The sequence below is a fragment of the Ovis aries genome, chromosome 7, assembly GCF_016772045.2.
Source record: "Ovis aries strain OAR_USU_Benz2616 breed Rambouillet chromosome 7, ARS-UI_Ramb_v3.0, whole genome shotgun sequence".
Classification (NCBI taxonomy): domain Eukaryota; kingdom Metazoa; phylum Chordata; class Mammalia; order Artiodactyla; family Bovidae; genus Ovis; species Ovis aries.
This window is the reverse complement of record NC_056060.1, coordinates 70,683,302-70,709,592: the sequence shown is the minus strand read 5'-3', so window position 1 is coordinate 70,709,592 and position 26,291 is coordinate 70,683,302. Positions and strand designations below refer to the sequence as shown.

The window sequence follows — 26,291 nt, the reverse complement described above, 5'->3', positions numbered from 1 at the left end:
CTTCACGATCCAGATAATTGTGATGGTATGATCACTCACCTAGAGCTAGATGTCCTGGAATGCGAAGTCAAATGGGCCTTAGGAAGCATCACTACAAACAAAGCTAGTGAAGGTGATGGAATTCCAGTGGAGCTATTTCAAATCCTGAAAGATGATGCTGTGAAAGTGCTGCACTCAATATGCCAGCAAATTTGGAAAACTCAGCAGTGGCCACAGGACTGGAAAAGGTCCGTTTTCATTCCAATCCCAAAGAAAGGCAATGCCAAAGAATGCTCAAACTACCACACAATTGCACTCATCTCACACGCTAGTAAAGTAATGCTCAAAATTCTCCAAGCCAGGCTTCAACAGTACATGAACCGTGAACTTCCAGATGTTCAAGCTGGATTTAGAAAAGGCAGAGGAACCAGAGATCAAATTCCAACATCCGTTGGATTATTGAAAAAGCAAGAGAGTTCCAGGAAAACATCTACTTCTGCTCTGTTGACTATGCCAGAGCCTTTGACTGTGTGGATCACCACAAACTGTGGGAAATTCTTCAAGAGATGGGCATACTAGACCACCTGACCTGCCTCTTGAGACATCTGTATGCAGGTCAGGAAGCAACAGTTAGAGCTGGACATGGAACAACAGACTGGTTCCAAATAGGGAAAGGAGTACATCAAGACTGTATATTGTCACCCTGCTTATTTAACTTACATGCAGAGTACATCACGAGAAACACTGGGCTGGATGAAGCACAAGCTGGAATCAAGATTACTGGGAGAAATATCAATAACCTCAGATATGCAGAAGACGCCATATGACAGAAAGTGAAGAAGAACTAAAGAGCCTCATGATGAAAGTGAAAGAGGAGAGGGGAAAAGTTGGCTTAAAACTCAACATTCAGAAAACTAAGATCATGGCATCTGGTCCCATCACTTCATGGCAAATAGATGGGGAAACAGTGGAAACAGTGACAGACTTTATTTTTTGAGGCTCCAAAATCACTGCAGAAGGTGACTACAGCCATGAAATTAAAGGATGCTTGCTCCTTGGAAGAAAATTTATGACCAATCTAGCCAGCATGTTAAAAAGCAGAGACATTCCTTTGCCAACAAAGGTCCATCTAGTCAAAGTTCTGTTTTTTCCAGTAGTCATGTATGGATGTGAGAGTTGGACTGTGAAGAAAGCTGAGCACTGAAGAACTGATGCTTTTGAACTGTGGTGTTGGAGAAGACTCTTGAGAGTCCCTTGGACTGCAAGGAGATCCAACCAGTCTATTTTAAAGGAGATCAGTCCTGAATATTCATTGGAAGGACTAATGCTGAAGCTGAAACTCCAATACTTTGGCCACCTGATGTGAAGAGCTGACTCATTGGAAAAGACCCTGATGCTGGGAAAGATTGAAGGCAGGAGTAGAAGGGGATGACAGAGGATGAGATGGTTGAATGGCATCACTGACTCAATGGACATGAGTTTGAGTAAACTCCGGGAGTTGATTATGGACATTGAGACCTGGTGTGCTGCAGTCCATGGGGTTGCAAGGAGTCAAGACATGACTAAGTGACTGAACTGAACATAGATTAATTAGATTAAGAATTAAGATTCACTTGAGTAATGAAGAATAAGGAAGACAAAATTTTAAGTTTACCTTAAATGTGTGTATACTATTAGGCATAGTAATTATACTTCTCAAAAACATCAAATTCCTTGAGACTCTTAAACCTTTCTGTTTCCCAGTGTTTGACTTAATGTTTTGTATGCAGTGGTTTCATTTAATGTTTGTACTTGTCAGTGTTGATAATAATAGTGATGAAGAGGTGGATGACAATGTTCTTTGAGAGCCTTGAGTAGCCATGGCAAGCAAAACATTTTATTGTTTTGTATAGTCAATTCTAATGCTTAATTTCTTTTGTTCAGGTATTGAATGACTCTGCTGTGAATAACCATCCAAAATGTACACATGTTACAGCTTTTAAAAATTCACAAAATATTATGCAGTTCAGGTAACCTTGAAAAATAAGAAATTGACTTATTTTCTGAAATGCTCAACTCAGTAAATAATATAAAAATGTTGTTTATTGTATTTTAGATTGGTAACTCCACAGAAACAATCAGATTGCAATCAATGGTTGGAAAAGAGAGATACAGGTATTTGCCATTTATATTATTCCTAAGAAATGGGAGTAACAAGTTATATCAGATTTTTATACTAGTCAAATAAATTATTTGGATGGTTTGCGTCTCTGGCTAACTCACCCTGCATGTCTGGTTTTAAAATATGTTTTTCTTAAATATAAAAGAAATACACTTATTGTAGAAAATTTGGAAAATGGAGAAAAATATAAAAGAAGCAAAAATACCAACCACCCAGATATAACTGATACTATATATACTATTGTATATTTTTTTTCCCTATGCATATGTGGGTTTTTTTTTTTTCTTTTTGTTTGTTCCTTCAAATTTGAAACATACTATGTATATTACTTTGGGTCTTTTTCTTTCCATTTGATTTGCCCTTGAGGATATTTTTCCATGCCATTAAATAGATTTTATTTGTGATGACTTATGACCCCATGGACTGTAGCCTACCAGGCTTCCCCATCCATGGGATTTTCCAGGCAAGAATACTGGAGTGGGTTACCATTTCCTTCTCCAGAAGATCTTCCTGACTCAGGGACTGAACCCCGATCTCCCACATTGTAGATAGACGCTTTACCGTCTGAGCCACCAGGGAAGTCCATAATATGTCTTTGCATGGGTATGCTTTAATTTATTTAGCAGTCTCTCACACTGAATATTTTGTTATTTCCAGATTTTTTTCTGTTATAAATGATGCTACTATATTCTTTTATATAAATATTTTGCTATCTTAGATTATTTTCTTTGTCTAAATCATAGAACGGTCACAGGATATATATGTATAAATTTATTATCCTAGAGTCAAGTAGCTCTTAGAACTTTGATGCACCCTTGACACAGATTCATTCTCTATGTGTGTGTATCTCTCTCTCTATATATATATATATTTATATATATACTGTATGTATACATATATATAAAAAATATATAATATATCATAGAGACACACACATACAAATATATATATGTAGTTGCGCCTGATGTGAAGAACTGACTCATTGGAAAAGACCCTGATGCTGGGAAAGATTGAAGGCAGGAGAAGGAAGAGACGACAGAGGATAAGATCGTTAAATGGCATCACCAACTTGATGGACATGAGTCTGAGCACACTCCGGGAGTTGGTGATGGACAGTGAAGCCTGGCATGCTGCAGTCCATGGAGTCATAATGAGTCAGATACAACTTAGTGACTGAACTGACTGACTGATAGTTGCCCAGTAATAAGTAGCAATTAGGCTATATAAAAGTCTTTCTCTCTTCTTGACTTATTTTGAAATTTAAAAAAATGACTCTTTCTGGTGGTAAATATATGCATATTCTGAATGGTCATATGATATACTATAAGCCTGTTCCTCTCACTCTCAGTATAGGATTCAACCAAGATAATATGCTTAGATGGATACTCCTCCTACTTTCTTTTGGAAAAAAGGATTATGACTTTTCTATCCAGGTGATATATTTCACCTGTTTATAATCCTCTGTATATGCTAAGCTGACAGAGTGTTAGACAGGGAGGAATGGATAATCTCTAGAAACAATATACCCCCTAATACAGATATATGGGGAAATGTATGTATCTGGCATAGTCCTAGCTGCCATTGAGCCTATGTGGTGAGGCTCTACACTCAAGAAGATATATAATTATCTTAGAAGAAGAAAGATTCTCTTCAACGTCTCCAAGCCTATCTTTTGAAGAAGTTAATATATGTGAAAGTAGTAGTGTGATTAATGCAAGACGCAAACCTATAAAGCTTTCAGATGACCAACTTGGGAAACTTCTGTTCAAGATAGGAAAGAATTTCTTTAAAAAAATGAAAAACCCCATCATAAAAGAAGTATTGATAAATTTGGTTATATTAAAATTAAGAATTTCTATTCATCAAAAAACACTATAAAAAGAATGGGAGGCAAGAGAATATATTTTTAATAAAACTGTCAAAGGAGTAGTTTCCAAAAATGTGTAAAAACCTTCTACAAACCAAGAAGAAAACTACAGACAACCCAATTAGAAATGTGCAAAATAATTACGAACAGGCACTTCAAATAGAAAAACCTTTGTGGCAGATAAACATATTAAAAAAAATGTTCAGCAAATCAGGAAACTGAAAAATAAACCCACAATGAGATATCATTATACCCCCATCAGATTAGCAAAATTTGGAAGGTCTGACAAAGTTCAGTGTTGATGAGAATGTAGGACAATTAAAACTCACATAATTATTGGTAGAAACTTTGAATATGTCATTTATAAATAACTTACTGACATATAACTAAGTTATAATTGGAGCTCATAATTTTGTCCTGTGAAATTGAATAATTCCCTAGGGTAGCTCAGGATGGCCAGTTGCCACAACAAAAATTGGTGAATAGTTTCAAAACTAAAATTGGAGAATAGTTTAACATCTGGTAAAATGGAAGATACACATACCCTATATTTTGTAATTCCACTCCTAGGTATGTACCTAGAGAAATACAAGTACATACATACAAATATATATATAGAAGAGTGTTAAAATCATTGTTTGTAATAGCCTCAAAACAGAAACACCCCAAATATCCATCTGTAGTTGAATGGATAGTATTGTGTTACATTGTGCTGTGTTTGTATAATGGAATACTTTACACCTATAAAAGTAAGCAAACTATGTCTATATGCAACAATATAGATGAATCTCATGAGTGTACTAAACCAAAAAAGCATGACAAAGAGCACATACATTATTATTTCATCATATAATATTTAAAACAGGAAAAAGTATATTGCTTAAGCGATAAACTGATAAAGCAAATCAGGGTAATGATTATCACAGAAGTCAGAATAATGTTTACCACTGAGAAGGAGGCTATGGGGAATATGGGGCCTTTTGGAGAACTCATAATGTTCTATTTCTTTATCAAGGTAACAGTTACATGGGGTGTTCTCTTTATAATTTTGTTTGTTAAACTGTTCATGTAGGTTTTATTCTATTATTTTTACATATTAGATGGAAGTATCTAAAATTTCCATTTTTATTGACCAAGAACAGTTAAATATTGGCAGTTTCATATGGTTTAATTTGTTTTATTTACAATTAAATTTCAAAAAGAAAAAGTAGTTTGTTCTCATATAACAAACAGATGCTGAGTGTGGAGATAAAAAGACAATAAGACAATTGCCAGAATCAAATTGTGCTTCACAAGTAAGTCAAATGTTTTGTTTTGAATTCCTAAGCAGAATATTCTAATTTAAATATTGTTTTCATTTTAATTTCAGATTTGGGATAATGAAGCTTATTTATGTGAGGTCTGGATGTTATTAGCTTAGTAAGCAAGTTGCTGTGATGTTACAGATTCTATTCCTTGGAGGAGTTATAGATTTAAAAGTGAAACCACAAAAAGTTTACATGAAATATTTAAAAAATTGTCATTAATAATTGACTATATATATTGATACCACAACAACTAAATTATAACTGAAGAAAGAAATTTTGTTTGGTAAGATTGAATTATTAGCCAAGGCTGCCACAAAAATATCTTCAAAGTATTTTTTAATAGTAGATAGCTTTAGTGATTATAGGTATAGGCAATGTACTATAGCTACTAAGGGATAAAACAAGAGAAACAACAGTAGTATTCTACTATAAAGAAATACAGGTAAAAAGCACACTTAAATTATTTTTTGCTGGAGTGACCCAAATAAATTGTTTCCAAATGGAATTTGGTAACAAACATTTGAGAAATCATATTCCTAGCTTACCAAATGATATAAAGGGGAGTTAGTATTCAAGTCCTTAATTTTGTAGGGAAACTAGTATAATGAATTTATAAGGGCAAAAATTGTAAAGAACATAATCACTGAGAAAAAAGATTGCCCTTTTCTTTCAAAGTGAAAGTGAAAGTGAAGTTGCTCAGTTGTGTCCGACTCTTTGCGACCCCATGGACTGTAGTCTACCAGACTCCTCTGTCCATGGGATTTTCCAGGCAATAGTACTGGAGTGGATTGCCATTTCCTTCAAAGGAGTATATAAATCTTGACCCAGAGCACAATGTAGAAATTTTGAAAAGAAAATTATTTCTAACCATTTTTCTTCATCAATCTGAGTATATCCTGGTTGTGAGTTAATTTTGCAGGTAGGGATAGGTGAGATAGAGCTGGGAAGAAAAAAATGAGAAAATTGAAAATAATTATTCTCCTGTTTGCTGACAGATATATTTTGGTATCACTTTCACTAGTTATTCTTATTTCACTTATTTTGTTTATGAATTGAAAACATCATATGTTAATATTGATGTTTTTAACCTCACATATTTTTACATATGTGAGTTTATTAATGCAATAATATTCCTTTTATAGCTTTCTGTTACTTTGAATTTGCAGATTACATATGCAGAACATTTTGGGAAGCAAATAGAAAGTAATAGTGATGAAGTAGAAGAAAGGGCTGGGATTTTTCCACGAACTTCTGAAATTCCTTTATTTTTACAAACTCCTGAAGATGTGAGAACACCTGACTCTGTGGAGAAATTACCTAAAACGCCCTCATTTGAAATGTAAGGTTTTAATTAATTATTATAATGAAAGAATCTATATATTTTGAATTATGTAAATAATTGATAGGAATAGTAAAATGCTTAATACCTCTAACTTTAAAAAGTTTTCTATTATGGAATATTTCAAATATACAAAGGAGAGAGATTAGTATAATGAACTCTCATATACCTACCATTCTGCCATCTCATTTTATAGACCCTTTTCCCCATTTTACCCTGAAATGTTTAGCTGAAGGTAACATGGATCCTGAGTACCTATCAAATTTAATATTACAAGATTTAAGATTTTCAGAAGAATAAAAGATGTATGGAAAATATTAAATTGTCAAGCTAAAAAGTTACTATCACATTTGGTAGATTGTAGACATCATTGAATAATATTCCAGCAGTCATTTTGCCTTAATGTTGTAGTGTCTTAAACAAAAACTGCCATTATTTAAGTAACTTTGATTGACATAAATATCTCTAACATCGTTATTTAACTTTGGAAACCACAGATTTGTAGTTTACAGCCAAAAAACTAATGCTATATTTAAGCTTTTTGTTTAGTTCAGTCTTTTCTTTAATGTTGAATCCTGGGATTCTTCTAAAATATGTGTCAAATAGATTTCACTTCATCAGGAATCTCTCTCCTGTGTTCTACTCTGTATTTTGAATTGCTAGTAAGATTTTTATGTATAAATGTCATGCTGTTGACTCAAACACAGGATGTTCCAAATGGAATTTATCTTCAAATCTGGGAACTGTTAAAGGGTGTTGCAATCGTATACTAAAACCTCTCCTTATGGATGAGAAAACCAATCTGTAAAGTGACTCATTAACAGTCATGGAGATAGTTATGGAGGTATCTTCAGACTTCTATTATTTAACACTTAATAGCAATATTAAGTGAATTTGAGTGTAAGCATTTTAAAAGTATTGTTCCTTTCATATTCACAACAGTTTTGTGAGATGTAAGCACATTATTATCCTTATTTTATAGATGAAGAAACAGAATCACAGATGCTGCAACTCATCAGTGATAGAGTTGAAATTTAAACCCAGGCAGTTCTGCCTCCAGAATTCATGGTTTTAACCACTGTGTTATATACTGACTTGTCTAACTATTTTTCCCAAATCATTTTATAACTTAACTCCCTTATGAAACAATCTGTCATGGCTGGCTTTTCATTAAGACTAAAATTTTGTGACTGCTTTCAAGATCTTGGGAACAGTTTAACATCAAGTTTAAGAACTTGGACTTTGAGTCTGTGTTGCTACATTCAGATCCCAACTCTGGCACTTATATTCTTTCAAGCAAATCATTTAATCGTTCTATGCCACAGAATCCTCTTCTATGAAATGGAGGTGATAGTAATGGTAGCTATCTCAGAGGGTTGTTTAAGGAATAAGTAAATTAATGATAATGGAAATACATAGAATAGAGCCTGACAGTATATGCTTAGAAAGAATTCATTATCATTTCATAATTGATTATTATACTTTATTTAATATTAGTCTCCACCCAAACCATGGGTTTTCTTCTCCATAGGTTTGACACTTCAGTAACTACTTCCTCCTTTTTCCTGCTATGCTAATTCTTACCTTTATAACATAGTACCTATGGTGCTTACCAGTCTGCAATATTTGATAATATGTATTTTACAATTTGATGATTTTCTTATTTCTCTGTATCAGAAATAGAAATACGGCTACTGAGAGTCAAACACAAAAGGACTCCCCTGGATTTTCTTTTTTAATGAGTTATACTTCTCGATCCCCTGGATTGAATTTATTTGATTCTTCTGTATTTGATTCAGAAATCTCATCACATCAGGTAATATGAGAAGCTCGTTTTATTTCTAAAAAATTGTTCACTAGGACCTCAAAAAGTTTAATTCTTTAATATCAAACTTTCTTGAAGCAGAGTACAAAACAATTTCTTTTTAAAAAAATTTTATTGAAGTATAACTGATTTACAATGTTATATTAATTTCTGCTGTTAATTTTTGCTATACAAAGTGATTCAGTTATACGTATATATTCTTTTTCATATTATTTTCCATTATGTTTTGTCCCAGGATATTGAATATAGTTCCCTATGCTATACAGTCAGACCTTGTTTATCCATACTATATATAAAAGTTTGCTTCTGCTAATCCCAAACTCCCAATCCTTTCCTCCCCTTCCAGTCTACCCTTGGCAACTGCAAGTCTGTCTATATCTGTGTCTGTTTTTATTTTGTAGATACATTGATTTATATTGTATTTTTAGATACCACATATAAGTGATATCATATGGTATTTATATTTTTCTTTCTGACTTACTTCGCTTAGTATGATAATCTCTAGGTCCATCCATGTTGCTGCAAATGGGATCGTTTCATTCTTTTTAATGGCTGAGTAATATTCTATTGTATATATAATATATAACACACCTTTATCCATTCATCTGTGAGTGGAAATTTAAGCTATTTTCATGTCTCGACTATTGTAAGTTGTGCTACCATGAACAACTTACAGGGGTATATATATCTTTTTGAATTACAGTTTTGTCTGGGTATATGCCCAGGAGTGAGACTGCTAGATTGTATGGCAACTTTATATTTAGTTTTTTGTGAAACCTTTGTAGTGTTTTCCATTGTGGCTACTTACCTCAGTCCCACCAGCAGTATAAGAGGTTCCCTTTTCTCCACAGCCTCTCTAGCATTTGTTATTTGTAGACTTTTTAATGATGACCCTTCTGACTGGTGTGAGATAATTGCTCATTATAGTTTTGATTTGCATTTCCCTAATAATTAATGATATTAAGCATCTTTTTGCATGTGCCTGTTGGCCAACTGTGTGTCTTCTTAGGAGAAATGTCTGTTTAGGTCTTCTGCCCATTTTTTTGGTTGGGTTGCTTTTTTGTTGTTGTTGAGCTATATGAGCTGTATGTTTTAGAAATTAAGCCTTGTTGGTTGTATCATTTGCACATATTTTCTCCCAGTATGTAAGTTGTCTTTTCATTTTGTTTATGGTTTTCTTTGCTATGCAAAAGCTTGTAAGTTTGATTAGCTCCCATTTGTTTATTTTTGTTTTTATTTCCTTTGCCTTGGGAGACAAGAAAACATAGGTGCAATTTATGTCAGAGACTGTTTTGCCTGTGTTCTCTTCTGGGAGTTTTATGATGTTTTGTTTCATATTTAAGTCTTTAAGTCATTTTGAGTTTATTTTTGTGTATGGTGTGAAGATGTGTTCTAAGTTTGTTGATTTATGCAGCTGTCTAACTTTTCCACCACCACTTGCAGAGGTGGTTTTTAAAAGATTCTGAGTATTGATAGTTTAAAAAAGTTCCCCCATTGTCTTTCTGCTTTTAACTTCAAGTGTCTCACATTGATTCTATTTGTAAAAACAGAATCTCAGAATTTGAAGTGCAGTTAAAGGCAGTTTAAAAATTAGTTTGGCTTTATAGTTCTAAACAAGCTTCACGTATTGTCAGTGTGAAAAATTTTTCAGGTAATTAGTTGGTTTTTTCCTCTCCATGTATACGTAGAAACAAAAACTGACAGAATTAAAGAAATAGATGAAAACAAGTTTAGTCAGAGATTTTTAACACCCCTTTCTCAGCAATTGATAGAATTAGACAACACAATCAAGAAATATCTTACATAAAATCCAAACAACCCCATCAACCCCCTTGACCTAATTGACATTTGTAGAACTCCACATCCAACAGCTGCAACATATTTATTCTTTTCAAGTGGTGATGGTACATTCACCATGATAGATCGTATTCTGGGCTATTAAATGGGTCTTAATAAATTGAAAAGGATATAAATCACGTAGAATATTTTCTCTGATCTCAGTGAAATTAAATTAGAAATAAATAACATATTAGGAAATTCCTGAATATTTATGCCATGGATCGAAGAATAAATTAGAAAAGATTTTAAAATGAATTATGAACATTCAGCATATAAAAATCTGTGGGTTCCTGCCAAAACCAGAACAAAATAACTTTAAATAATTAATAGAAAAGAAAGGTCCGTCATCAATGACCTAAAGTTCTACCTTGAAAAGCTAAAAAAAGACAGTAAACCCAAAGTAAGTACAATTAAAAATAAGAAAGATAAGAAGTCACTGAATTAGAAAACAAACAATAGAGAATATTAGCAAAGCTAAAGTTGGTTCTTTGAAAAAAACTAATACAATTTATAAACTTACTAGATTGATAAAGGAAAAGATTAGACAATTTACCTATATTAGGAACGAAAGAGAGGATATTATTATAGCTCCTACTTATTTTAATGATAAGACAGTATTCTGAAATAGAAGACTGGTAAGAGGAAACTTCAGTTTCTACATATTGAAATATCCTATAAACCTCTGAGCAATCAAAATAGTGTGATAATGGTACAAGGATTGATTGATCCATGGCATGGACAGTGTCTTGAAACAAAAGAATTTAGACTGTGGTAGGAATAGGGCCACAAATTAGGAGGGATAAATTAGGCGTTTGTTGTACACGTACACAAGTAGATTCTATGTGCTTAGTCACTCAGTTGTGTCCGACTCTTGGCGACCCCATGGACTGTACCCCCCAAGGCTCCTCTGTCCATGGCATTCTCCAGGCAAGAATACTGGAGTGGGTTGCCATTTCCTTCTCCAAGATGCTATAGATGCATTAAATTTTAAAATGTTAACTATAAAATATTTCAGAAGAAATATAGGTGAATATTTACCAGAGCTTAGGAAGAAGAAGGATTCTCTAAGCATGAAACAGTGGGAGAAGAGGCAAAAGAAAATAAAAATGGTTTTGGTTTGGTTACATACAAAATTTTTATATGTCAAAAAGTTTTAAAGGCAAAGCAATAATGTGATATAAAATATTTGCAATAATATGACAAAGAATTAAGATCTTTATTATGTAAAGAGCTTAGGGCTTCCCTGGTGGCTCAGAGGTTAAAGTGTCTGCCTCCGATGCGGGAGACCTGGGTTCAATCCCTGGGTCGGGAAGATTCCCTGGAGAAGGAAATGGCAACCCACTCCAGTATTCTTGCCTGGAGGATCCCATGGACGGAGGAGCCTGGTAGGCTACAGTCCACAGGGTCGCAAAGAGTCGGACATGACTGAGCGACTTCACCTTTCACCTTTCACCTTATATGTACCAGCAAGAAAATTACTGCCTCAATAGAGATATAGACAAAGTCCATTTGGTGACTAGTTAATTCACTGACAAAGAAATTCAAGTGACTTAAAAAAATCTCTGGGAAAAACAGCTTTCCTTATTAATTGTCAAAGTATATAAATCTGTGCATAGTAATATTTATTCAAGTGTGATTTATATTAGAAAAAGAAATAGGAACACTCTAAATGTTTAAACAGAAGAATGATTGAAGCTATATGTTATGTCCATATAGAGGAATATTAAAATGATATAAAAGGATTAAAGTTTTAGAAGAATAGTTACATGGAAAAATGCTCATAATGTAATGCTAAGAGGGGAAAAAAGAGAACAGAAAACTATATTTAATTATCATAGTTTTTGAAAAGCCCGTTTTATAAAGGAAACAGATTCTTTTGGCAGCAAAAGTTTATTTGAACTGGCATGATGCTATCAAACTGTATTATTTTATTATATAATACAACCTGATTTGTAAAAGGCCTTTAGAATAAAACAAAGTTAATTAGAATTTTAGGTTATATTAACATTCCAAAGTAGGAACTATCCTTGATACAATATGTATTGCCTATTAATATATTATATATTGCCAGAGTCAAATCAATAAGCCTTATTTTAATACGTCAATGATAGTTTTAAAGATAGACCTCTTTTTAATTGCAATCATATTCTGTATAGAATGTTGCCATTTTTTCTGCTCTAACTATGCTTAGAACTAGGCTTTGGAGTCTAATATAAATGCTATGCATACTGTTCTACTGATTTCATGAATAATATTTAATGGAAATTATTTTTCAGTTTAGTGAACATTATTCTTCAGGAAATTTAAATCCTCTCTCATCACAACAAGAAATTGGTAAGTAATTTGAAGTTTTCTATATATAAAACTTTCACCATTTGTGTTTAGCTTGTCTGAGTTTCTTAGGCACTTAGTTAATATTCTTTAAAAATTACTGGTACTTCTGCACCACTCACTAATTATTATTTTTAGCAATTTATCTTCTTCTCTCACTTCTCTCACTCTACCAAAACTTGCTTTTTCCAATATTATTGATGACTTCAGTTCAGTCAGCTCAGTCGCTCAGTTGTGTCCAACTCTTTGTGACCCCATGGACTGCAGCATGTCAGGCTTCCCTGTCCATCACCAACTCCCAGAGCTTGCTCAAACTCATGTCCATCGAGTTGGTGATGCCATCCAACCGTCTCATCCTCTGTCATCTCATTCTTCTCCTGCTTTCAATCTTTCCCAGCATCAGGGTCTTTTCCAGTGAGTCAGTTCTTCATATCAGGTGACCAAAGTATTGGAGCTTCAGTTTTAGCATCAGTCCTTCCAATGAATATTCAGGACTGATTTCCTTTAGGAGTGACTGAGTTGATCTCCTTGCAGTCCAGGGGCCTCTCAAGCATCTTCTCCAACACCACGTACAAAAGCATCAATTCTTTGGTGCTCAGCTTTCTTTATGGTCCAACTCTCACATTAATTGGTATTAATGACCTACCAATAACCAAATATTATGAGTATTTTATATTTATTATCATATTCAGTCTCTTCACAGCATTTGATATAGCTGAATATTCTTGTCTTCCTTTTGGAGTTTCTGTATTTCTTCTTTTTAAAAACATTTTTGGCTGTAGCCTGAAGCATGTGGGACCTTAGTTTCCCCAGCAGAGATCAAACCCAAGCTCCCTGCATTGGAAGACAGAATCTTAACCACTGGATTGCCGGGGAAGTTCGTGGATTTCTTCTTATCTTGCTGGGGCTTACTTTTTATTGCATTTTCTTTCTTCTTTTATCTCTTTATTAATTCATTTATTCAACATATAAATATATATATGTATATTACATATATAGTATAGTTGATATCCCTGGAAGAGGGCATGGCAACCCACTCCAGTATTCTTGCCTGGAGAGTTCCCATGGACAAAGGAGCCTGGAGGGCTACAGTCCATGGGGTTGCAAGGAGTTGGACATGACTGAATGACTAAGCATAGCACAGCACAGCAGCATACTTGATATCAGATACTGCTTCTGGTTGCAACGATAGAATAGTGGACAAAAATGCAAAGTTCTCATAGGGTTTATTTATGTTCTATCGGGAGAAGCTGAAAATAGACAACCTTTATATGTCAGGTAATACACTAAAAACAGTTGGTATGGGTTTGAATTGGCAGCCAGACTCATGTGTCACAAATTTTAGTCTTAGGTTTAATTAGCTTTATAGAAAGATATGGGATAGATGATAACAGCATGTACAGCACCTTTGTCTCATTGAGCTACCGAAATAATAAACTAGCTACCAAAATAATAATAAACTTTCTTTTGCTACCTCATCCACAAGGGACATGTAAAGCCACTATGAATAAGAGGAATGGCACAGGTAAGTCATCTTGACACACAAAAGCAGCAGGCAATTTCCCACCAGTCTTTTAATACTATTCTAGTCATAATGCCCAGAGAAGGCAATGGCAATCCACTCCAGTACTCTTGCCTGGAAAATCCCATGGATGGAGGAGCCTGGTGGGCTGTAGTCCATGGGGTCACTGAGAGTCGGGCATGACTGAGAGACTTCACTTTCACTTTTCATTTTCATGCATTGGAGAAGGAAATGGCAACCCACTCCAGTGTTCTTGCCTGGAGAATCCCAGGGACGGGGGAGCCTGGTGGGCTGCAGTCTCTGGGGTCACACAGTCGAACACGACTGAAGCAACTTAGCAGCAGCAGCAGCAGTCATAAGGCCCAAAGACTTTGTATCAACTCACAGCTCCTCTAATTCAGATGTCATCCCACCCAGTAGACTAGGCAGACACATCATTCTACATTTACCATAATTCTGTATTTTCTAACAAAACAGTGCTATGAGGAGTCAGACTCCCAAATTCATTCTTCCAGGTGGGCCTGGATCAGCATGGGCTTGATGTTAACTCTAATCACTTGTAGGGATAAGTATTATGAAGAAAAGTTAAGCAGAGTAAGGGAAATAGGGAGAATTTGGATTGGGAAGATAGTTGCTGTGTTACAAGAGAATCAGAGAAGGCATCACTAAAACGCAGCATTTGAACAGAGACCTGAAGGAGGTGCAGGTTCTAGGCACAGAGTGCAGAGATCTTGAGACAGGACTGTGCTCAGCATGTTCATTGAACAGCAGCTAAATTTATATGATTCGGATAAAATAAAGAAGGAAAAACCAGTAGGAAATTGAATCAGAGAGATTGGAGGGAGAACACACCATACTAGGCCCTTAGACCATTTAAGGACTTTGGGGGGCAGGGTTTCTGTTTGAGATGGGAAGCTATTAAAGAGTTCAGCAAGGAATGAAATGATCTGACAGGTTTTTTTTCTTTTAATTGGAGGCTAATTACTTTACAATATTGTGGTGGTTTTTGCCATACATTCACATGAATCAGCCATGGGTGTACATGTGTTCCCCATCCTGACCCTCCCTTCCACCTCCCTCCCCATCCCATCCCCCAGGGTCATCCCAGTGCACCAGCCCTGAGCACCCTGTCTTGTGCATCAAACCTGGACTGGCAGGTTTCATTTCACATATGGTAATATACATGTTTCAATGCTACTCTCTCAAATCATCCCACAGGCAAGGTGCCTTCTCCCACAGAGTCCAAAAGTGCGTTCTTTACATCTTTGTCTCTTTTGCTGTCTCGCATATAGGGTCATCGTTACCACCTTTCTAAATTCCATATATATGCGTTAATATACTGTATTGGTGTTTTTCTTTCTGACTTACTTTGCTCTGTATGATAGGCTCCAGTGTCATCCACCTCTTTAGAACTGATTCAAATGCATTCTTTTTAAGAGCTGAGTGATATTCCATTGTGTATATGTACCATAGCTTTCTTATCCATTCGTCTGCCAATGGACATCTAGGTTGCTTCCATGTCCTGGCTATTGTAAACAGTGCTACAGTGAACATTGGGGTACATGTGTCTCTTTCAGTGTATATGCTCAGCAGTGGGATTGCTGGGCCGTATGGCAGTTCTATTTCCAGTTTTTAAGGAATCTCCACACTGTTCTCCATAGTGGCTGTACTAGTTTGCATTCCCACCAACAGTGTAAGAGGTTTCCTTTTTCTCCGTACTCTCTCCAGCATTTATTGTTTGTAGACATTTTGATAGCAACCATTCTGACCAGCGTAAGATGGTACCTCATTGTGGTTTTGATTTGCATTTCCCTGATAATGAGTGATGTTGAGCATCTTTTCATGTGTTTGTTAGCCATCTGTATGTCTTCTTTGGAGAAATGTCTGTGTAGTTCTTTGGCCCATTTTTTTATTAGGTCGCTTATTTTTCTGGAATTGAGCTGCAGGAGTTGCTTGAATATTTTTGAGATTAATTCTTTGTCAGTTGCTTCGTTTGCTATTACTTTCTCTCATTCTGAAAGCTGTCTTTTCACCTTGCTTATAGTTTCTTTCATTGTGCAAAAGCTTTTAAGTTTAATTAGGTCTTAAATAATTGCTTGGCTGCTTTTTGGAGAAACAGACCTTATGGAAGCGTGGGGGAAATCAGGGGGATTTATTAGGAAGCTATTGAAATAATACAGGTGAAAACTGATAATGGTGAGGTTGAAGTCAGTGAAATTGGTAAGAAGAGGACAGATTTTTAGTTATTAAAACTTTATAGTTATTTAGTTTTTAGTTTAGTTTTAGTTTAGTTATATAGTTATAGAGATTTTAGTTATATAGTTTTCTGAAGAGTTGTTAAGGATTTACTTATGGACTGGATGTAAAGATTAAGAGGAAGATGGATGATGCCAAGATTTTGATATGAATAATTGTAAGAATAGAATTAACATCTATTGAAATATGGAAAGCTATAAAAGTTAATTTGAGATTGCCACTGTCTTATACAGTGTTAGCTGCTCAGTCATGTCTAACTCTTTGTGACCCCATGGACTATAGCCCGCCAGGCTCCTCCATTCATGGAATTCTCCAGGTAAGAATACTGGAGTGGGTTGCCGTTTCTTCTCCAGGGGATCTTCCCAACCTAGGGATCAAACCTGGGTCTCCTGCATTGCAGGCAGACTCTTTGCTGTCTGAGCCACTAGGGAAGCCCTTGAGATTGACAGGAGTTAATTTTAGAAGTGTTATCATTGAAAAGTCTATAGTAGATATTAAGTGAAAGTAAATGGGAATTTTATATTTGAATCTGAAATTCAGTGGGGTGAGATGTATGTTTTGGAATTGTCATAAATGGTTATTAAATACCACAATACCAGAATGAATCTACCAATTGTAGACATGCTTTGAATGCCTACTATCTAAAATATTAAATCTATTTACATTCTCCCCTTTGACTTTTTCATTCACTTGACACTCATTCATTTTAGCATTTTCAATTATTTTAATACAGGTGATGACCAAATTCATATCTTCCCTCCTGACTTCTCCCAATTCTCTTAAACTCCCCTACGTTACTGTTATAGCCTCCCCCTAAGTTTTATTGAGATAAAATTGTCATACACCACTTAAATAAAAATTTAAGATGTGTGACATAATGATTTGATGTACATATATTGTGAAATGGTATCCCACAGTAAGTTTAGTTAGCATCCATCATCAAATTAGATACAATAAAAATAAAATTGTTTTCTTCACCATGAGAACTTTTAGGATTTAATCCCTTAAGAATTTTCATATATATAGCACGACAGTGTTGACTATGGCATCATGTCATTCTATCCCTAGTACTTATTTACCTTATATCTGAAAGTTTGTACTTTTTGACATCTTCATCGCTGGTAACCATTAATCTGATCTCTTTTTCTGTGAGTCTGGTTTTCTTTCTTTTCCAATTTTTTAGATTCCACTTATAAATGAAATTATATAGCGTCTGACTTATTTCACTTGGCATAATGCCCTCAAGGTCCATCCATGTTGTTGTAAATATCAGGATTTTTTCCTTTTTTGTGGCTGAATAATATTCATATGTCTGTATGCATTTTTAGATATCTGACGACTTCTTTATCCATTCATTCATCAAAGTACACTTAGGTTATTTCCATGTCCTGGCTATTGTAAATAATGCTGCTATGAACATGGGGGTGCAGAAATTTTTCCAAGTTAGTGCTTTGTTTCTTTTGGATATATTCCCAGAAGTAGAATTGCTGGATCATATAGTAGTTCTATTTTTATTTTTATATTTTAGGAACTTCCATACTGTTTTCCATAGTAGCTTTAGCAGTATATAAACCGAACAACAGTGCACAAGGGTTCCCTTTTCGGTGCATCCTCACCAACATTTATTTCTTGGCCATTCTATCAAGTATGAGAAGATATTTCATTGCATTTTTAACTTGCATTTCCGTAGTGACTAGTGACATTGAACATCTTTTCATGTTCTTGCTGGCCATTTGTATATCTTCTTAGGAAAAATACCCATTCAGACTGTCCATTTTTAATTGAATTACTTGTTTGCTGTTGAGTTGTATGAGTTCTTTATATATTTTGGATGTTAACCCTGTATTGGCTATATAGTTTACAAATATATTTTACAATTTTGTAAGTTGTCTCTTCACACTGTTGATTGTTTTGTTGTGCAGAAGTTTTTTCTTTTGCTTGTGCTTTTAGGTGTTATATCCAAATATTATTGCCAAGACGCAAATCAGGGATCTTTTTTCTTATATTTTCTTCTAGGAGTTTCATAGTACCCAGTGTTAAATTTTAAGTCTTTACACTGTTTTGAGTTAATATTTGTGAGTAGTATAAGTCGTCTATTTAATTCTTTTCCATATGAATATCCTATTTTCCCAGCACTGTTTATTGAAGAGGCTATCTTTTCTCCACTGAGTATTCTTGGCTTCTTTATCAAATATTAGATTTGTATGTTTGGGTTTATTTCTGGGCTCTCAGTTCTGTTCTACTGAGACAGTTTTGCCTCTTCATTTCCAATTTCGAGGCCTTTATTTCTTTTTCTTGCCTGAATGCTCTGACAAGGACTCTCAATACTATGTTGAATGGGAGTGTTGAGAGTAAACACCCTACCTGATTGTAGAGGAAAAGCTTTCAGTCTTTTATTATTCTGTATGATGTTAGTGGTGGGTTTATTGTATAATGGCCTTTATTATGTTTATTATGTTAATGTGCATTTCTTCTATACCTAATGTTTGTCAAATGATACCTCTGCAACTACTGAGATGATCATTTGGTTTTTTCTTTCATTCTATTAATGTGATATATCACAATGATTGATTTGCATACATCAAACCATCCTTGCATCCTAGGTATAAATCTTACTTGAGCATGATGAGTGATCCTTTTAACATGATGCTAAATTTGGTTTGCAAGTATTTTGGTGAGAATTTTTGCATCTGTATTCATCAGAGGTATTAGTCTATAGTTTTTTTTTTTTATGGTAGTATCCTTTTCTGGCTTCAGTATGAAGGTAAGCTAGCCTTGTAAAGTGTGTTGAAATGTTCCATCTTCTTTGATTTTTTTTTAAGAGCTTGAAAAAGATTAATATTAATTCTTCTTTAAGTATTTGGTAAAGTTCACAAGTGAAGTTATCTGATAGGACTTTATTTATAATTATATAATCGATATCTCTTTATATCTAAAACGTCTGTTGACATTTAAAACTCAGCATATCTGAAATCAAACTGGTTCTCTTTCTGATGTACCTGATGGTATCTCCATTTTCTAGTTGCTAAGACTGAGAACATCAGTCATAATTGTAAATTTTTTCTGTGCCTATGACTACATTCAACAAGTCATCAAGTTGTGTCAGTTCTCTCTTTGAAATACTTTTCTTTTCTATTTTCATTATATGGAAATAATTAAATTTAAGACTCTTATTATCATTCACTTGTGCTATTTCAGTAACATTGTAATTGGTCTTTTTATCCTTTTAACTTACTTATAGATCATACCCCAGTTATTCTTCCTTATGCACAGTATTGACCATCTCATTGCCCTGGTTAAATACTTTTAATGTATCCCCTAGAATAGCAAATTATGCTCCCAGTTTTCTAACCTAGCTCCTAAGCCTTTTCTCCTATTAAAATAATTTATGCTTTGGCTATACTGAAGAACTCACTGCATCCCTAATCTGCCCACACTTTCTTATCTACTTTTTCTTCCTGAAATCCTCAACTTCCATCTCTTTCTAACCATCTTTTCAAGACCAAGACTCTTCCATAAAACCTTTTATTTTCCCCTTTGACATTCCATTCCAAAAAAAGTATCTCCCTAAAAGGAACTAGATAAAGAATATTCTCTAAACTATAAAACTTCGGGCCCCGGTTGTCTAACAGTAAGTAAAGAAGATATTATCTGAAGACTGAGTTACTTAGTTTAAGAAAACTTCCCAGATCGACAAGATGGGCAGCAGTTGGAATTGACTTTCCATTAGTCGTTTTTAAAACATGGTAAAAGCAGAGTTTTGTTGTTTAGTTGCTAAATCGGGTCCAACTTTTTTGCACCCATGGACTGTTGCCCGCCAGGTGCCTCTGCCCATGAGATTTCTCAGGCAAGAATACTGGAGTGGGTTGCCATTTCCTTCTCCAGAGAAAAGCAAAGTAGCCATATTTAATTAGATTATTTCTAGATATGAGACTGCTGTGCATCCTATTACAAATTATAAATTTTTAAGACATTTTAATGAATTTTTAGTTGTTATATAGAAATAAAAGTTATTTTCTATTTTGAAAAAGCTCTCTACTTTTCTGATTCTCTTTTTTAAATACATTTTCATACCTGTACTATTATTATGCTGTAATTACTTATGAATATATACAAAATCTTTTCTAATCATAGGTTCTTTGAGGGCAGGACTCTGTTTTATTCACCTTTGAATTATCCCCAGCACCTGGACTACACAGTAATCTTGAATAGTAATCTATTATTTTATTTATAGTGATCATAGTTTTATGAATATTTCATATGAACTTCTTTTCTTCTGAAATTAAAATAATGTCAGACTCATTTTTTTTAAAGGGAGATTTAAGATTTTCAGTTCTTCCTGGATCTTTAGCTATGTTATAGCTATTTTCTTTTGTTTAAGTCTTACATATGTATACTAAAGTCAGTGGAAAAATGAAGTGAGAAAGGGAAAGAGGAAGAATTCAAGATCAGTCTAGCCATCTGTCCATCCCTTTGTTCATCCATCCACCCACCCAACCTATTGCTGGTTGGTAAAGTAACCGAGATATTTGAAAATATATGAAATTTCAAAATGGCACAAAGTGAATTGTTTTGCTTAATGTATTAATTGAACTGGTTCTCTGTGGAAAAAATATAGTTGCGTTAAAAGACTTACTTCAAATAAGTCTTTGGATTGCTATACATTTTAACTTGTTAAATATTAATTAAAATTATAATTAAGATATTGAAATTTTATTTTACAATTATAGTCTTAATATAATGAATGAAAAACAATATTTTTCTTTAATGGCAGTTCTTGGAATCATTAACCAAATAATTCTTTATGAGGTTGATTTCAAAAGTTCCTTTTAAATCTATAAAACTCTTTTCATTGTTCTGTCAATTTCCTTAAACAATGCCATGAAAAGTATATTGTAGTTACTCAATAAATAATAGTTGAATAAACCTGACTTATATAGTATGTTTCGGATCACCAGATCTTTCTCCATTCTTTTTCGATCATTTTAGGTAATGCCAAGCATTTATCATCTCTTTCCTGTTTAGCCCTATTTCTAAACATTTTCCTATTCCAGTCTTTCTTATTATCTTTTGAGAAATTCTTATAAAGGAGTTCAAGTCTTGTCATATCTTTGCTTGAAAACTTTTAATGGTTTCATCTTATCTACCAAGTAAAGTACAGATTCTGTAGTTGGATAGTCATTCATTTTCAAGCTAATAATTCTGTTATTTCTCAATGCCTCTGATAAATTGAATTGACTTCTGTTTCCCTTATATTTCTTATGAACATCTATTTCTGTTCCTCTGTGCTATTCTCTCCATCTGAGATTTTTTATTCCTTTTTCTACCTTATACACTAGCTTTCATGGTGGCTCAGATGGGAAAGAATTCAATTCAGGAGACCCAAGTTCAATCCTTGGATTGGGAAGATTCCCCTAGAGAAGGAAATGGCAACCCACTCTAGTATTCTTGCCTGGAGAATCCCAGGGACAGAGGAACCTAGCGGGCTACAGTCCATGGGGTCGCAAAGAGTCAGATACAACTGAGTGACTAACACAACACTCTTTATATACTTGAATTAAAACTACATCAAATAGGGTTTGTTTGAAGTTGTTTAACCTTCCATAGTACAAAAGACAAAGCTTTGCACATAAGAGGAAGACAATTAAATATCTGATTTAATGTTACCCTATTTATTGTATGCTGTGTACTGTAATTTGGTAGGTTGTACAAGTTATGCAACATAAATTGCATGACATTGTAATATTTCTCTTCCTCAGGAAACTTATTTGGGAAACCAGAAAGAGAAGATGCCTTTACTTTTTCTTTTCCATCAGACTCTTCAACTCATACATTTGGAGCTGGAAGAGATGATTTTAGTTTTCCGTTTTCATTTGAGCAGGATCAAAACTCAGCACTTTCTTCTGTAAAAGGGTTTTCATCTACCTCACAAAATACCACACAATTTACTTTTTTTTGAACTAGTTACTGATTTATTGAATTATTTTACTGGTCTGCAATTATCTAGGGCATAAATTTGTGTTGTTACTTAAACTATGAAGACCACTTTCTTTTGTTGATTAAATAAATAATGGGTTACCATAGTAACATTATTTGATTATATTGATTTAATATTGAAGGAAATTAAGCCTAGGTCATCTACATTTATTTTTATTTGCAGCAATAGCTATCATTATTTATTTTGGTTTTGATTTTGCAAGCTATATTCTTTGAAAACCTATGCTTCACTGCTACAGTAAAGAGAGTGATACTTTATAATGATCTTGAAGAATTTATGCTGTTGATATTGAATAAAATGTTATGTTTTATAATACAACAAAATTTAAATATTACTCATTATTTTAAGATGGTATCTTTAATAGAAGAAAATTAAATGTGAATGGCTAGAGTAATTTATGAAAGTTGAGTGGTTGCATTAATGGTGATACTGTTAATATTTATTTTTGCTTAAACCTTTTTGAAGAACATTTAAAACTTTGATTCCTGTCTTCAACAAAAAATTCACCTTTATGTTTTTTATGTATTAATAGTATTTGCTTGTCAATCATTTATATAGCTTAAATGAAGAACAATTAAATTTTGATGAAATTGTATAAATATAACTACTCAATATCTTTGTACCTGTGCTTTTAAAAATTAATTATATTGAGTTATGAAGTAATAAAGAGTCTGACTTCATAATTTGATCTATGACTGTTGAAAGATTTTGAGCCTCACGTGTTTTCTTCCCCTCCTGCCCCACATCTGGTCAAGCTGGTAAGAAAGCCGAGGAGTTTCCTCCTTTGGCATCAATGGAATGTTCAAAACCATGTATAGGAACTTTTGTCATGGCCTATCCCTAACTGCCATAAAAACCCAAAGCTAGTATCTCCTTTCTCTGCCATTTTCAGACTAGGTTTTTAGATCGGGTCTGTTCTCCCCAGAAAATGTTATTCTGTAAGTAATAAGCTTTGTCATACCTATTTGGAGTATGTGGTGTCACCAGTCTCAATATCCAAACCAAATTTTGGGTGAAAATCAATCTTGCTTCTTCAGGATGTCTATATATATCACAATTGTAGTAACTAAACCTTCCCAAACTTTTTAGATGTCAAAAGGATGGTATTACTAAGGGTAGAAAGAATTTAAGGAAACTTTGGACTGTTTTAAAAATCTTTAACAGCTGGTTGAATGATGAAAATTTCAGTTAAAAAGCTGGAATTTTTCTTTTTATATCAACTATTAATTTTATTGTTTATGATTTAATTAATTGGTGGTTTTGACATAATAAAGACCCTAACTATATATGAGAAAGGATAAAAATGTTGTAACTGGCTTGTTACTTAGTAAGAGGTTCAAAACTAGTTTTAGCTTTGAGCAGCACACTGATGGCATGGTTTATTTTTGCTCTTATATAGAGAAATGTCTAGCAAACAAGTATGGTTAGATTTACCATGTAAAGGTAAAATAAATGTTTTTAAAGTACCTACACTGTGTGTGACATTTTGAGGACACATAAAGTTGCTAAAGATATAGCATTATTTATTTATTTATTTTTATTTTTATTTCTTTTCTATTTATTTTTTTAATTTTAAAATCTTTAATTCTTACATGCATTCCCAAACATGATATAGTATTTAAATTTTTAAAAATATTTATTTATTTGGCTTAGTTGAGCATGTGGGATCTTTGTTACAGCTCTTGTACTTCACTCTAGTGCTGCTTGGGCTCCAGAGTGCACAGGCTGTCTCCCTGCCGTATGTGGGATCGTAGTTCCCTGACCAGGGATTGGACTGTGTCCCCTGCATTGGAAAGCAGATTCTTAACCACTGGACCACCAGGAAAGTTCCTAAGTTTTTATACTTAAGGAACTTAAAATTTAGTTGAGGAGACAAGTGTAGGAATCAATATAGCATGTTAAAATAAAATAGTTAATAATCACATTCTATAGCTTATAACTTGGTCTCTGCAAGGGAAGAGATTGAGGGCTCAAGAAACCTTTCTTTTCTAATTCTGTCATCATGGACTGGAAAGCCTGGGAAGAATTCATTGAAGAGGTAGGATGTGAATTAGGATTTTAAAGGTATGTAGATTATAAAATTCTTTCATAGAAGGTTGCCTATTTCTAGTTTCACATTTTTTATTGCATAATTTTACTGGCTAGTATTTAGTACGATTTCATTAAATGCTTGTTGGATTTATAGGATTGATCTGAATTTGTAAAGGAGGCAGTGAGGACTTTATATCCAGAGGGATGGTATGGGGAGGGGAGGTGGGAGGGGGGTTCAAGATGGGGAACACATATACACCCATGGGGGATTCATGTTGATGTATGGAAAACCAATACAATATTGTAAAGTAATTAGCTTCCAATTAAAATAAAAAATTAAAAACAAACAAAAGATAAAACTACCACTTAATAGAAAAACCTGTAATCACTTTTTAAAATCCAGATGCATTAAAAAAACAAAAAATAAATAAAAATGTTCAAACCCTTAAAAAATGAAAATAAAAAATTTCTTGGAGTCTAAAAAAAAGAAAAATGGAATCATAAATTGTGTGGAGGAAATTAAAGAGTAAGCATATACAAAGTGTAAAAACTTTTTTTGGTTTATGTGAAAAATGCCATTGGTAATTTGATAGGGATTGCATCGAATCTGTAGATTGCTGTGGGTAGTATAATCATTTTCCCAAACTATTTGTTAAATATATCTTTCAACTTCTTTGACCTATGAATTATTTAGAAGTGCATTTAATTTCAAAATATTTAAAGTTATGTAAATATTTTATTTTTACTGGTACCTTAATATGATTGCATTGGGATTATTTAACATATGATATCTATTCTTTTAAATTTGAGTCTTCTGTAGCCCCATGTATATGTGCTTGGTCGCTCAGACTGTTTGACTTTTTGCAACCCCATGGACTGTAGCCCGCCAGGCTCCTCTATCCATGGGGATTCTCCAGGCAAGAATAATGGAGTGAGTTGCCATGCCCTCCTCCAGGGGATCTCCCCAACTCAGGGATCAAACTCAGGTCTCCTGCATTGCAGGTGGATTCTTTACCGTCTGAGCCATCATATAGTTTCTTTGTAAACAAATTATGTGTATTTGAAAAAAGTGTGTATTTGGCAGTTGTTGGGTATAATGTAGTAGTCTTATTGGTTAGATCAAGGTGTTTTGGTGGTGTTTAGATCATCTTTATATTTGCTCTTTTTTTAAATTTTTATTTTTACTTTATTTTACTTTACAATACTGTATTGGTTTTGCCATACATTGACATGAATCCACCACGGGTGTACGTATGATCCCAAACATGAACCCTCCTCCCACCTCCCTCCCCACAACATCCCTCTGGGTCATCCCCATGCACCAGCCCCAAGCATGCCATATAAAAATATGGAACGCTTCATGAATTTGCGTGTCATCCTTGCGCAGGGGCCATGCTAATCTTCTCTGTATCGTTCCAATTTTAGTATATGTGCTGCTGAAGCGAGCACTATATTTGCTCTTAATTGCTAAGAAAAGGCTAATAAAAACTATGACTGGGTCTGCCCTGGCAGTCCAGTTGTTAAGACTTCGTCTTCCAGTGCAAGGGGTGCGAGTTCAATCCCTGGTCGGGAACAAAGATCTCACATATATGGCCATAAAAATCCAAAACATAAAACAGAAGCAATGTTGTAACAAATTCAATCTCTGCACATACTCCCTCTAATAGTCTCATATGATATTGTGACTTTTGTCTCTTTGGTCAGAATTAAGTTGAGGAATGTGTGCTTTTAGGTGAGCACATTACCTGGGGTTTTATTACTAAGAAAGAAGAGGAAACTAGATATTGAGAAGTAATTAGTCCCATATTATGTGGTTTTTGTTTTGCTTCTTTATTT

The 26,291-nt window shown here is 34.1% G+C and overlaps 1 protein-coding gene and 1 non-coding gene across 4 annotated transcripts in view; one reads left to right on the top strand and one right to left on the bottom strand.

Moving 5' to 3' along the window:
• Window positions 1-23,112, top strand: part of C7H14orf39 (chromosome 7 C14orf39 homolog) — a 75,990-nt gene extending 52,878 nt beyond the window's left edge. For all 3 annotated transcript variants that reach the window (XM_060418132.1, XM_060418133.1, XM_060418134.1), the window contains exons 8-14: window positions 1,903-1,988; window positions 2,075-2,133; window positions 5,241-5,302; window positions 6,481-6,653; window positions 8,331-8,469; window positions 12,594-12,651; window positions 22,186-23,112. In XM_060418132.1, coding sequence (XP_060274115.1) covers window positions 1,903-1,988; window positions 2,075-2,133; window positions 5,241-5,302; window positions 6,481-6,653; window positions 8,331-8,469; window positions 12,594-12,651; window positions 22,186-22,385 — 777 coding nt within the window. In that variant the 3' untranslated portion in view covers window positions 22,386-23,112. The remainder of the gene's footprint in view (window positions 1-1,902; window positions 1,989-2,074; window positions 2,134-5,240; window positions 5,303-6,480; window positions 6,654-8,330; window positions 8,470-12,593; window positions 12,652-22,185) is intronic.
• A 2,685-nt stretch (window positions 23,113-25,797) lies between these two features.
• Window positions 25,798-25,904, bottom strand: LOC114115973 (U6 spliceosomal RNA). Its single transcript, XR_003590073.1, has one exon. It is a non-coding gene; the product is annotated as a U6 spliceosomal RNA (small nuclear RNA).
• Between the last annotated feature and the right edge of the window lie 387 nt (window positions 25,905-26,291).